The sequence below is a fragment of the Pelmatolapia mariae genome, linkage group LG17 (genome assembly GCF_036321145.2).
Source record: "Pelmatolapia mariae isolate MD_Pm_ZW linkage group LG17, Pm_UMD_F_2, whole genome shotgun sequence".
Classification (NCBI taxonomy): Eukaryota; Metazoa; Chordata; class Actinopteri; order Cichliformes; family Cichlidae; genus Pelmatolapia; species Pelmatolapia mariae.
The window spans coordinates 34,968,685-34,983,279 of record NC_086242.1 but is presented as its reverse complement, the minus strand read 5'-3'; the positions used below and the strand labels follow the sequence as shown (position 1 = coordinate 34,983,279).

At 39.9% G+C, this 14,595-nt stretch overlaps 1 protein-coding gene across 2 annotated transcripts in view; it reads left to right on the top strand.

Moving 5' to 3' along the window:
• The window catches only part of zgc:162331 (uncharacterized protein LOC793007 homolog), a 36,238-nt gene that overhangs the window by 8,897 nt on the left and 12,746 nt on the right, over positions 1-14,595 (top strand). Inside the window, exons 1-2 of one of the 2 annotated variants that reach the window (XM_063500430.1) lie at positions 7,103-7,117; positions 7,227-7,737. In XM_063500430.1, the coding sequence (XP_063356500.1) occupies positions 7,452-7,737 (286 nt within the window). In that variant the 5' untranslated portion in view covers positions 7,103-7,117; positions 7,227-7,451. Of the gene's footprint in view, positions 1-7,102; positions 7,118-7,226; positions 7,738-14,595 lie in introns of those variants that run through there. The other variant, XM_063500429.1, reaches the window with a different exon arrangement.

Sequence of the window (14,595 nt, the reverse complement as noted above, 5' to 3'; positions counted from 1 at the left end):
AAAACTCCTCAAAATTAGTTATTATGTACTAAATCAGAGAGTCAAACACTGCTGTTCTGTCAGATCCCCTTGGTGTTGCAACTTATATACACAAACTGTCCTTTTGCATCAGTGCTTTCAGTGCATCAGTACCAATATTAGATCATGGCAGATTATCTTCCTCTTTTGAGGTGTGATATAGTTCACAGTTGGTGATAGGGTGGCAGCAGAGTAAAGTCAGCCAGTAAAGTGTGGTTCTTTTGGAAGCCTTGTGTTTTTTGCATGTTTTTATCAGGCCAAACATTAAGTTTTTCCATTCATTTTCACTCACACATTGGTAAGATTTTAATGCAAGGAACTACTTCCTTAGATTGTTGTTTGATTATAATAGTATAACTGTGCATGTTTAAAAATAACACTTAATGCCTTTATTACAGCCCTAGCAGGGCCTCCTTTGAAATTGACCTTGTGTGGGTGTGTCTTGCCATCTCTCCTGCCTTAGGTTCCACCTCTTTCTTACAGCTTTCTCCCGTCAGCAATTAAAAAATACTTAAGGCCAGAGAAAGGTGAGCTCTACTGCAAAAGAGTCTTGTTGGATTGCAGCTAGTAAGTTGTGTGTGTGTGTGGTGGTTGATTGCTCCTGCTGCGTGGAGAGGAATGTGTTTAGGTGACAAATCCTTTTTGATTTACTTATAGTTTATTGACCAACACCTGAGTTTTGTTGTTTTCTTTCTTTAAAAGGTGATAGCGGCTTGTCCGTCTCTATTACTTTGGAAACATTAATAAAACCCTTTAATTTAAACGTTTTGCTTCCCTGTCTCCTTTTTTCAACCTGGACACCTTTTGTTACTTTCCCTCATCCCCTGGATCTTTTTAGGGGAATGTAACAAAGTGGGTCTTGTCCAGGATGGTGCTGTGAGAAGGGCAAATGTGATGCCAAGTTGTTTTTTTGTAATCTTCTATATGTGACAACGTAGCAGCAAGATCCTACTGAGGACTCTGCTCCAATTTACTGCTCTCACTACTGAGACATAGCCAGGTGATGCCAAGGGATACCTTGTGTCTATGACACACAGCTTTGACAAAACACCAGCATTTGACGCCCTGGGAATGAAAAGAGCTGGCCAGCTGGGTAGTAACAGTGTCCTACTCTTTGTTTTATGGCAGATGGCAAACAGTGTTAACTTGCAATACCTCCAGCCACTGTGTTGGAGTGTTAAATAGTTACTGACGCTGGATTATTTTTGACATTATTATATTTGTATGAAGGCACATTAAACTTTGTCATCGAAAATCCTAAACTGATTATTGTCTTAGTCAGTAGGCAAATAGTAGTGATTTTATTCAACCGTATCAAAGGTTTCACTGAATCTTACTATACTGCTGAAAGAAGACATGTCAATAAACATGTTTGGCTTAAAAGTGTGAACATGTCGTGAACATCTGTCACCTCCCCTTGCTATCCATGTCTGTCGCTTCTTAACCCAGCTGACTTTCAGTTTCCTCTTTGTGCTTTTCTCCTCTTTTTAAAGCAATCCAGCTGATTGCATTCAACATCCAACCTCCTCACTCACAGTGTAACATGCTGAGTAAATGCTGATAGTCTGTTCAGGCTGTTGGCATGAGATATACAGTGCTGTGAAAAAGTATTTGCCCCCCTTCCTGATTTCTTAGTTTTTTGTATATTTGTCACACTTGTTTCAGATCGTCAAACACATTTTAATATTAGACTAAAATAACCAAACAAGTGATTGATTGATTGATTGATTGATTGATTGATTGATTGATTGGACAGTCTGGTGATTATTAGGTTTGGGTGTGGCTAGTACAATTGGACTCCTTTTACTCAAGCTGTGGTTAATCACAGTTAAGTTGTGATTTAACATGGCAGCAAGTATTTTTTCACTTAGGGCCTGGCAGGTTTATATAGCTTGTTTCCCGACATAAATTAGATAATCGTTTAAAAACTGCACATTGTATTTATTTGGGTTATGAGTCACTTATATTAGAACATGTTTGATGTTCTGAAGCATTTAACTGTGAGCAAAATAAGAAATCAGGGGAGGGAATGCAGAGTACTGAAAAATACTTTCTCATTGCACTTATTATTGAATTTGTTAAGCATTAATGTGGTAATTATTTATAGATGTTCAAAAAACATAGCAAGGAGCACATTATACATAATCTGATCAAACTGTGCTTAAGTCAGTGAGAGTAGAAACCTGAGTGTGAACTTTTTAAACAAACCACACTTGTTTGGAAGAGTTTACATACTGCTTCACTGCATTTTGTCTTCTTTTTTGTTAAATAAATAATGAGCTGGCATGTTATGCAGTTTTGCTCATATGAGTTTTATTTATGTAATTTTATGACGGGCTAAAGACTGGATGTTTTTCAAGTATTTTATTAGCCTGTTACTTAGCACTAATTAGCCAACATATCCTCATTGCACCAGTGCAGTTTATCAATGCATCTTGCTAATCGTGCAAGCTAGCAGAGGCTAGCTAGCATCCAGACAAAGGAACTTCTCAGTCCAAAAGGCCAACACGGTGGTGGCCAAAACGCTAATGTTGAAGCTTCAAAATATACAATCTAGGATCAGTGGGTGACTCCATCAGTTTTTTTTATTGTCTATGTTTTTAACTTGTAAAACTTAAGGGTTTTCCAGCTAGCAGTTAATTTTTTGTTCGGTGCTGAGCATGTGGTATATAGTGGGCTCCCAAGAGCTTTTCAAGCCTCAAAATTAGGTAAATAAAAGTGGAGCTGTGTGTCTAAATACCACAACAGCCCCTTTTCCATTATTACCTACTTGAATCGACTCGCCATGGTTTGCCACGGTTTTCAGGGTTTATCATTAGGTCATAGTACCTGGTACTGTCATGGGTGTATACTAGAAGGGAAACTGGACGAGCAGCAAGGGATGATCACGGAAGCAGAAAGACAAAAAACCCGGTTAAAATAGTTAAATAAAAATAAATACACTTTATTTACAGCATAAAAATACCCTGACCAGGGAAGAGAATTTTTTTTTTAAACATAAAACTCAGCACAATAAAAGTCCAAATGGTCCTCAGTCAGTGAGCTAAAGTCCCAAGGGTCCCAATCAGGCTCTGCTACACTTCTTGGCCCTTAAGGGTCCGCCAAGTCCACCAGTGGGAGCCAGGCTGACAGCGTCCTCCGTCATCTCCTCGCCATTCCGCTCCAGCTTCCACCCGCGAGGGCAAAGCTCCAAACTCCGCCCGCCACTGCTCCGTGCCTTTAGTGTTTAGCTGCCATCAACTGGGCCCTCTCTCTTCTCCTGCTGCCGCGCCCTGCCGCCAATTGCCACTCCACGGCTCTCACTGCCTTTGGCTGCGTCCGGCTATGCTTCCCTTTTCCAACCTGCCAGACCCTTTTATTGGCCTCTAGCTGCCAACAAGGGAGGCCTGATTGATTGCCGTCCTCTATGCCCTCCAGGTGTATCTAATTAGTTAGGAAAAGCAGGGGGGAGGAGTCTCTCCAGAAGAAGTCCCAATAAATACAGTAAAAGCATGCAAAAAAAGAAAAATACTCTTATCATCAAACACAACAAAGCATGCAACAACTAGGAAAGAAAAATCCTTCTTCCTGAGATGACAGTACCAGGTACTAAACTCAGCCAGAGTTCCTAGCAGGTGCTAATATGTGACATTCTCAGACTGCATGCCACAGATTGGCTGGTCAGTAGTTTCACTCGATGAGTTGTGAGAGCATCTCATTCAGGAAAATCAAAACCACCTGGTATATCTTTGCCACGAAGTCCACTTTTGTTGTATCGTTCGTTAATTACATCGTGGGATGCTAGGACGTTTCTATGACAATGACCACGCACATTAGGAGGTACTCAATTGTAATGGAAAACCAGTCGATCCGAGTAGCTAATATTGGAAAAAGGGCTTAAGGCGCTCCTTATAGCTAAGGGGAAACTACAACGAGAGCTCAGAGTGTCCCTTCCTATGAAAAACCTCTTTAATGTTACACATAAAGTATTTGTTTTTGCTTTTATTGACATTTATTTGAAAAGAGACCATGTACATTATTAACACAAATGCCCCCATTGGATGCATTGTACCAGAGTTAGCTTAAAGCTAACTCTGCCATCCCTTGGTGGGTTACATGAAGAAGATAACAAAAATGTCAAATCAAAAGTATATTGCTGACTACACTTTTAAAGTAAAAATTCACATATCACATATGATATAACATGCTCCCATTGAGAAGAATTTAAACATCCACTGTGTTTGAGTTTTCCGCCAACATTTTAGTTCACACTTGCATTAGAGGTTAAAGCTCAAACCTGAAGCCACCTTTTCTCTGTTCTAGCCACATTTTGTGATTTATACCAGCAGCACTTTTCCCATAAAAACCTGGTCTTGTTCAGCTATAATTTGATGGCTTAAAATAAAACCTTGGATCAGTCCTTTGAAGCCATCCCTGTGTCCATTTTGGCAAAGCTGTAGCTGTAAATAATGTAGTTTGCAGCAGCGGAGCCCAGTGAGTCCCCATTTACTGGCCGAACATTTGATAGATGGCAGTTTTCGCAGGCTAAAAGGGCCAGATCACTCCATCGTTCTTTCTTTTTCAATCTCTTGCCGTCTTTCTCTCTCCCACTGCTTTCCTCCTCGCTCTCATGTCATCGCTCACTCTGTCCGCTCCTCTCTTGCTTTTTGATCGCTCTCAGACTCTACCTCCTTTTCCTTGCTCTACACATCTTGTTCTCTCTCTCTCTTGTTCTCATTCTCCTATTTTTGGTCCCAGCTGCATCAATAATTCATATCTTTGCATGGACTTTCTGACTTGAGAGCTATCAACAAGAGCTATCAGGGTCATCATGTTACACCTGTGACATACGCTGTCCCACATGAGGATGCATGCACACACACACACACACACACACAGTTAAACACAAATGGACGATAGTGCACACATTTAGTGACGCAAGAGAAGGCAGTCAGGTACTGAAGTCACGTTTTTGATCACATGAATGCAGCAAAAAAGATAATCAGAAACAGTGATGATGAATTAATGAGCAGAGAAACTCAGTTTTGGACTAAGGCATCAAACTCACCTCACAGGCTTCAGTGTCTTATTGAAATAAAGCCTTGTGCACTGTGTCACCAAAACACATCCACCTTGATGTGATTTGAACATGCTTGATGCTCACTGTTCATTTCTGTGAAAGAGTCAACAACTGGAGAGTTATTGGGAAACGGTGACATATTGTAAGATAGTGACAGGCTGACCTGGGAGTATCATGCCAAACAAGTGTGTACTTTCTTAAACTTTGCTTGAAGGTAGCAAGACACAGTGCATGCTAGATAATTTCTTACACTGTTGTCACCAAAGCTTCAAATCTGCCTCACGGGGTAATCTAGGGCTACTATTTTTGGATTGACAGACAGTTTTCACGGCTGGATGCTGGGCTGAGTTCCTGACTTCAGTGAACACAAGAAAAGGCTACAAACATGTGATAAAATGTCTCTTTAATATTTTGAATAAAATCCATCAAATAGGGTGCAAATCAGCCTGCTAGACTTGCTGTTTGACATGAAGGTGCAAAATTTAGAAGGTGTGCATTCTTAGATCTACTCATCTCTCCCTTTTCTGCTGTAGGTTTGCTGACACATTCATGTGTGTCTCTCTCCAGCATAAGTCAGCTAACCATAGCAGCTCCCCTTCCTGTCAGGAGCCCTCTTTAATCTGAATTGACATTATGAGACCAGTGCTGAACAAAAAGCTGGACCTCACTTCAAATCTTCGTATAGCTAATCTCACCTTCTGATTTGACCATCTGTCTCTTAAAACTGTTTTAAGGTGATGAAACTGTCATAATCACAACAATGGGGAAAAAAGAAACGCAGTTAAATTCACTGAAGCGCAAAAAGAAAATTTGAAACAGAAAACAAACTCAGTTCTCCTGTGTTTAAGATGTTTTGTCAGCCATACATCCACCCCAACCTCCTCCCTAAGCATACTTTGTGGTTCTATAACCCCTAGTTTTTCCTTCTCACAGTTTCTATAGGCACTAATAAATCTAACAGTGGGTCCAGTGAACCCAGGATTAATATTATTGAAGGACAAGGTAAGTGAAAGAAAAGCTGGCTAAACTTAAAATTGCCAACGCGGCAGATTCACCAAGCAAAGAAATTGCATAAAATTGCAGCAAAATAGTGTGTTAGCACAATCACTAAATAGCACTTATAGGTTTGCTTAGTTTTACAGGGGATTTACAAAAGTTGTGCTCTTTTCCAAACACAGGTGCAATCAGTTCATTTCAACATCAAGTGCAAAAAATAAGAATTGCTTTTTTTCGGTGGTAAAGATTGGTGCAATCAGCAGCAAACTGCGTGTCGCAAACATTAGTAAATCTTTTTGCGTGCTTCATTTAAATATTCTCCTCCCTGCAGTTTTGTGCTGTCACTTCATTCTCTTTGTAAATACCCACAGTATGTTTTTTAAGCCAAACACCATCGGTGCAACGTGTTGGTAAATCTGTCCCGTAGTCAGTCAAGTAGTCTACTAACTCCTGCTGTGCAGAGATACTGGTAGACTTGACCTGAGGTGTCAGCCATTCTATGTTGGGCCATGAACTAAATCAAGTATTTGTTCTCTGTGCCACTTGGTGTGTTTCACTGCCTGTTTGAGTTTGTTGCAGGAGCTTGTGTTTTATGCAGTCAGACTTTCTAACCACATACTGTATGGGATAAAAGTTCCAGTCTTTCCATTCTGTTTTTCTGCCAAAAGCTCTGGAAGCTTTAACTTCTGGTGTAGTCTAATCTCCAGCTTGCGATCTCCTTGCTGGCTGTCATTGAGTAGCGAATAATCATCAGTCTGAATCGTTTAATGTAAACATCAATATTCAATGCTCCATGCATGCAACCTGCAAGAGGGTGAGAGGGGCAGAGAGGGAAAGAGCAGCAACCAGGAATATCAGGACTTAAGGCTGCATGAGTTACAGCTCAGCACGGCTCAGCGAGTGAGTTACTGTTATGCAAGAGCTCAGTCAGCCCAGCTGGAGATCAGGGAGAGAGAGAGAGAGAGAGAGCAGCGGTCCGAGTGAGAGCACAAGCAAGTAAGCCGAGGGACGGCGAAGAGCAGGCTGGAGAGAAAACAGCAGCAAGTGAGCAGAGAGCAGGCAGATTACAGCTGGATCTACTACACACGCATACACGAACACACTTATATACACGCTGTCACGATCCTTTCTTCTGTTTCATGCCTCTATGCAGAGCAGCAGCATCATGAGAGGACACACAAAGGGAGTTTACCTCTCTTCACCAAGGGAGTAAGGAAAAGAAGAGAGGAGAGGAGAAGACTGAAGAAAGCAAGACAGAGAAAAAAGGAAAGAAAGAAGAAAACTTTCCTCTACAGGATCTTTCCTCCACGTTTTGAGACTTACCATGAGGCTCTGAATTCTCTTCCTCTCTCATAGCTCTTCTTCAGTAGCTGAACCCATGTCTCTAAAAGTGGCAGCCACCGGTAAAAGTGCCAGCACCCACCTCTTGATGCTGCTGTGCCCCCTGCTCTGTGCTCTGGTCCCTGCTGGAGGCTCCACACTGAGCCCCGAGGACTCGCGGACCACTGCTGCCACGTTGATGCCAGAGGACTTGACCGGCACAACAATACAACTTCAGCCAGACCTGCAGACTGAAGCCCAGACACCAACAGAAGCACAGACAGAAGCACAGACAGAGGCTCTGACAGATATGCAGACCCAGGGTGTCACCAGCAATTATACAGGTTGGTCTAATGCCTTACTTTTACTTTTACTGTTTTCACTGCTTCAGTATTTCAGTGTGCATGAGGGGCAAATGGTCGTTTTTGCTTATTAGCAAAACATTTTGAGGAGCATGACCAAGTGCCAAAGCTGAATCTATGGAAAGACTGAAATCCCACACTGAATAGAACATTCATACAAATAAGACAAGCAGCAACAACAAACAGTGTATTAAAAATATGAGTCAATTTAGTCTTTTTTTTAAGTCTAACCCTTTACACATAATCCAGGAAAATTGCAAAAACTGTGAAAAAAGGACCACAATAACAACATAACACAGTATGCATAAAAATCCAGGTAAATGGGGTATTTACAAAAACACTACAAAAAAGATTTTTGCATATCTACCTCCTCTCCAGTCAACCTCACTATGGTTTTATCTGCTTCCTTACCTGAACTCAACCTAAGCACAAAAACCACAACAACAACAACAACAACAAAAATTCTCTAAGATCATTTTATTTAAGCAACACTGCATTTTATCTACAAAAGTGTCTTTGAAAGTACCTAAAAGTCCAGTGGACTTTGGTGCCTTTGCTTAAAGCTGGTTTGAAATTTTCAGCTTGAGCACCCATGAAAAAAGAGGAAACTTACTCGCTCTGAAAGCTTCCACTTTGTCTTTCAGTTCACTCACAAGAAAGATGTAAAAAAAAAAAGAAAAAAGAAAGAAACCAAAACAAAATAGAACAGGCATGTTATCACTCTGGCTGTTATAGTGGATGAGTGTGCCACTCAGTCATTTGGACTGTTTATGAAGGCCTGCCTTTACTTTTGATTTATATTAAATCCTTCTGTGTGCAGTTAAGTAAGCTTGCAGTTTGGTAATCGTGTGAACATTTGGCAGCACAAGTGCATGCAAGGACACACGTGTATGTGGCAGTAAGAAGAAAAGGTGCAAGACCCCTGTACAGAACAGAGCAGGCTTCAGTCACAAGAGATCTGACAATAAGTCAGATAAACAATATATAAGCTGTGAAAGACGCGGCTTGCAGATTTGCAGCAAATGTTGGCACGCTAAAACAGCCTAAACCTCTCATGTCTAAATTATCGTCAGTGACAACTGTAACACTGACCAGTCAGGATAAGTTGTTCTCCCCAGTTAAGAAAATAATCATTGTCACACATCAAAAACTACTGTTTCTTTCAATGAAAGTCTGTTATTGCTTTCTCCAAAACGTAGAACGGGTTAGGGTTAACACCTATGATGGCTTAAGTCTCAGAGGATTACCACAGCCACTATGAGATTTGTTAATTGGATGCGTGGTAGTGTACCAGCTGAGCCATTAGCAGTTGTGGGCTGACATTAAGATTGGCAGATCTGCCCGGATTGTTTGGGGTGGACTTTGTGGCCTGCTGCAACTAACAGTGTGCTCAGTTTGATTATTAGCATGAGCTGGTATACAATAAGCAGATAGTACCCTCTTGTTTTGTGCAGGAAGCTGAAACTATTGTGTTTTTAGGGTCTAGTCTAACACAGAGTAGGTGCATCCAAAACATGAGGAGTTTTGAGTGACGTAATTTATATATAAGTCATTTAAATGCAATCCAGTTAGCCACGTAAATGGCAGCTCTTAACGTTAGCGCTCACATTTACCAAATAAAAGACAGAAAAATGAACCAGCAGTAAAAACCTGACTTTATTGAGCCTATGTGTGACAGAGGAAATACAATGTGATTTTGACTTGTCAGACCTAATTATAAAAATGTATAACAGTCATTTTTTCAACTTGTTAGGCATCCATCACACTATGAAGCAATTTAGAGAAAAAAAACAAACAAGCTCAAACAGCATTAGAAGGAAATAGAAGGCTACAGAAAGAGATGCTGTTGGATTACATCACTGCAGAGCTCATATGAGCAACGTGGAAAGCAAACAGAGAAAAAAAATGGTAGCTCTCATGGGATCCCTGAAATGTTTGGTGTGAAACAACTTTAATATTATCAGTAAACACAAATCCGTAAATGTAAGCAACAACTCTGTCATGCAAAGAGGAAACAAAGCCATTCAAAAATAAATGCTGCTGTCTCCTGTCAGCTTTATATACAGTACTACAGTCTTATGAGATAAGTGGAAAAGTTTCATGTCCTGTGATTCTACTTGGAACTCATGAATGCCACAGCTTCTGTGGTAAAAAGGAGGTGAGGTCTAATAGTGCACCAAGCATGAGCAACACACATCTGCGACGGCACTATCAATGCTAAACAATATATATAACTGTTTTTGAGTAGCAGACAATATGTTGCCATCCATTTTCAGGAAAAGGCTTGCCTATTTGAGCAAGATCATACCAAACCATAGTATGCATGTATTCCAAAAATATTTTTTAAATAAAAGAAAAAAAACCCACAAAATACTAAGTTTCAACATTTCATATACGATGCAGTTGGATTGTGATTTGGCAGACAGCTACACTTGCAGCATGTTTAAGTACAAACTGAGGGTTTCCATGTCTGGCTCTCTGTATGCCTCTATGGGACTACAGAAGTGTAAGTGGGTGCTGTGTGAGGTGGCAGGTGATGCAGTTAAAGACAGTTCATTATGTCCACGCTGGAGCAGCTCAGCCTGAAGAGAAAGCTGCAGCACCACTCGCATGACTTCATCTCTACTGGAGCATGAGCTGCCTTTATCTTTTCCTCCTCTCCCACTGCCCATCTAGGCTATTTCTCTTTGCTTTTCTGTCTATAAGTCTCTCCGTTTCACCAATCCCTGTCCTCTGTTTCTCAGTTAATTGCTTTTTTTTTATCCTCTGTCACTTGGTTTCTTTCTCCATCTCATCTCATTTCCTTTCTTTATTCTATTATCATTTGTATTTTTTCTTTTACTTTTTCCCACTGTCTCTCTTTCTTTTTGGTTTTCCACCATTTATTCTTACGTCCTCGCCCACCCTCCTCTCAGTCACACTGCCCATATCCTCACGTGTACACACAAACAGCCTACAGCAGATGACAAAATGCAAAGCTCACGTGGCTAATACACACATAATTCACTTTCTCTCTCTCTCTCTCTCACACACACACACACACACACACACACACACACACACACACACACACACACACACACTAGAAATGGACGCACTCAGCCCAAACGACAGCAATCTTCTTAAAGGTTTAGAGAATAAACAACACAGTTGCTCATTTCACAACTGCAGCAATCTGTCTGACCAAGCAGGAATAAGCACTTCATGCTTTAATAACACACACACAAGCACACACACACACATACAGGTAATCAGCTGGTCTGCCACACTGCACCACATGGAGGGTTTTCACTTGACCAGAGGTTTTATGCAAGAGAGTGCCCAAAAATTTTAAATCCTAAAGGTGTGATTAATGTCAACTCTCCTAAAAGCAACATGTGAGTGGTAGTTATGTTTATGACAAAATCAGCTAGCTTTAAGAGATAAAAGCTGCTCTCCAGATTCTGTTTACTTACCCCCATCACTTTAAAGCTGTTTGATTTTTTACTTTAGGACCAGATTACAGCAGCAATGCAGTGTTTATGTTTAGTCATTATAGGTGTTTTAGTTTTGGCTTTGTAAGTATAAAGCCACTGTCAGGTGACAAAAATAAATTCAGTTAAATATAGGAGATGCAGAGCACTTTGATTCAGCAGCCAAATTAAAGGCAATGAACAAAGTCAAATAGTAAAGTAAAAAGTAAAAAAAATGTCTAGCATGATAAAGCATATAGTCGGTTCACCATGTGGATGTCACCCATTTCCTCTCCCAAGCGTGATAGACACGCATGCAGAAGTTCCAGTACCAGTAGGGGGAGAAAATTTATTTAAAGCCAAAAAGTCATCCTTCTATTCCAGCGAGGCAGCTGACATGTAAAGTCTGTTTAAACACTTTCCCATAATTCTTTAGGCTTGAAATGAAATATCTCCCTCTGCTGTTACTGCAACTTATCACACGTGGCCATTCGGCTAATATCACCCATTAGTCCTTGATATTTAGCTAACCATTTGTTCATTGCTTTTAACAAGTAATTTCAGCCATCTATTACCTGTATATCTATTTCTCTAACCTAATTCTGTAGTTTTTACATTACATTTGGCTAACTAAATGTAACACATTTAGCTAACTCAATTTACTTTTCAGTAAATTGATCTATTTGTCCATTGCTTTTAGCTTGTTTAGGCAAGCGTTTCCCAACCACTGAGGCGCGGCACATAGGTGTGCCATGAGAAATTATTAGGTATGCTGTGGAAGATTATCTAACCAGATAATCACCTGATTAGCATTTTAAGCGATCAGCGTAATGGGCAGAACAACATTTTCTTCCACTGGAGGGCAGTACAACTACCTGCTCTAATTAAATGGGTTGCAAAAAGAAAGAAAGAAAGCAAAAAAGGTATACTGGGGACAAACTAAGCCAATTCCCCTACACCTGGTGTGTGGGGAAAAATGGTGAATATGGTTTTTGTGACATTTTTGTTTGGTGGTGTGCTGTGTGATTTTTCTAAGGTGAAATATGTGCCGTGGCTCCAAATGGTTGGAAAAACTGGTTTGGACCGTTTAACAATCACTTTTAGCAGTTTCATTGAGCCTTTAATGCATTATTTACAGCTGTTTCCGCCACTTTTCAATTACTTTTCAGCTATTACGATCAGCTAACAGCTTTAACCATTCAACACTACATGACTATAAACTACCCAGCCATGTCAGGAACTCTTTTATTTATTTACTACCTTTAAGCATGTAGACATGTTCAAGACATCATGCTGAATTTCAAACTGAGTATCAGAATGGAGAAGAAGGTGATTTAAGTGACTTTGAACTGGTGATTGCTGGAGCCAGACGGTGTGAATATTCGAGAAACTGCTGACATACAACCATCTCTAGGGTTTACAGACAACGGTTGAAAACATTTTCCAGTAAGCAGGCAGTTCTCTGGGTGAAAATGCCTCATAACAACCAAGAGCATCTCTGAATGTGTAACCTATCAAAACTGAAGCAGATTAGCAGCAGCAGCAGAAGACCACACCGGGTGTCCATCCTCTAATGACCACAGTGTACCCATCTTCTTATGGCTGCTTCCAGCAGGATGTCACACAGATCAAATCACATCAGTTCACTGTACTGTAATAATATGCTTTAAAAAGTCTGCATCTATTATAAGCAAGGTCAATTCTTTTATTTATTTATAGCTATTAAAGACAAGGTTTAATATCTAAAAACACAACTGAGATGTCCTGTTAGCAGAATTCACAGTGTTAATATCGATGAGGCTGGCGAAGCAGGTGTCTTAAAGTTTAGTTCAAAGATCCTTGGAGTGTCGGATAAAACAGAGCTTTCAGACGGAGTCGATAGCAGCCGCGATTCATTATGCAGCTCATCCAGGAATCCTTACCACTGCCTGGAAGTAAATTGATCTCTATTGATCACGTTATCCTCAAGTGATTCTTCTTTTACATCTGACTATGTTTACATTTCTCTTCTTTTTCCTCTCTTCTTGTGAAATGTTTCAAATAATGTACGTTTATTAGTTCTTACTCATACTATTAAATTATTGATGGATTTTTATCTCAGATCGAATCAGATCAGAATCAAAATCAGATCATTATAATTCAGTCTTTTTCATTTCACCTACCATCCAAAAAGTTCCATTCAGTATCTTTCACACAGAACTTACATTGTACATAATGTTCCCTGCATGAAAGGAGACATTTAGTCATAAACTACACAATATTCAACCTGGAACTGAATGAAAGATTAAAATATTAGGATTCATGAAGCGACCAGGAAGGTACAGATTATGAAGCTAAAACATGCAATATGTGGTTTCCTTGCTGATGCTGAAGGTAAAATTAAAAAAACATTCCCCTAAAAATTAAGACTAATTTTTAGGGGAATAAGATTCATCAAATATTTTATGAGGATTTGAAGCCTAAATGTTAAACTGACCAGACTGATATTGGCAGCTCTACACCCCTTCAGATTAGCATACAGATAGAAACAACAGACCAACAATAGGGTTGGAAATTTTGGAAAGTAGGAACTTGAAGCGAACTGAACACTGCACACTTAGATATCAGCATAAAAAGAAATCATTGGTAGAAATACTTTGTTTTGTACGACTTTTCTCAGGTTTATATAGCTTTAAATATGTGGTCAATAGCAGACTGAGCTGGAGATGGAGTGAGGAGCTGCAGCGGTGCATGTTGATGTCCTGATCGACTTCCTGCGGAGAAACTGGCAGACTCCTGATAAGCAGCAGTTATTTCAGCTTTAGAAAAGCCGTAAGCCTCAAAGTTAACACGGTAACACAACCTATTAACCGCGACAGAGTGTAAGAGTTAATGTTAATCCCTAAATTAGGCCTATATCTGTTACTTGGCAGACCTTTGGGCTATTTAATCTGAACAAGCCAAAATTGACAGCGAATCCTTTTTAGACTATCTGGGCTATTGCTTATTTTCCCTCTAAAGACATTTCTGTCCAAAAAATCTTTATTAAAAAATCTACAATTGTTTGACTGAATGAGACAACATATATATATATATATATATATATATATATATATATATATATATATATATATATAGATAGATAGATAGATAGATAGATAGATAGATAGATAGACATTAGGGGTGCAACAATACTCGTATCGATATTGAACCGTTCGATACAGTGCTTTCGGTTCAGTACGCATATGTATCGAACAATACAAAAATTTTTATTTATTTTATCAACTTTTCTTCTGACGATGCTGTCTGTGTTGAGCGCTCAGTGGATCTGCTTTCGACCACTCCGCCTAGGCTGCACTGTCGAGTGCAGATCCACTGAGCGTAGCGCAAGCTAGCAAGACAGAAGCTA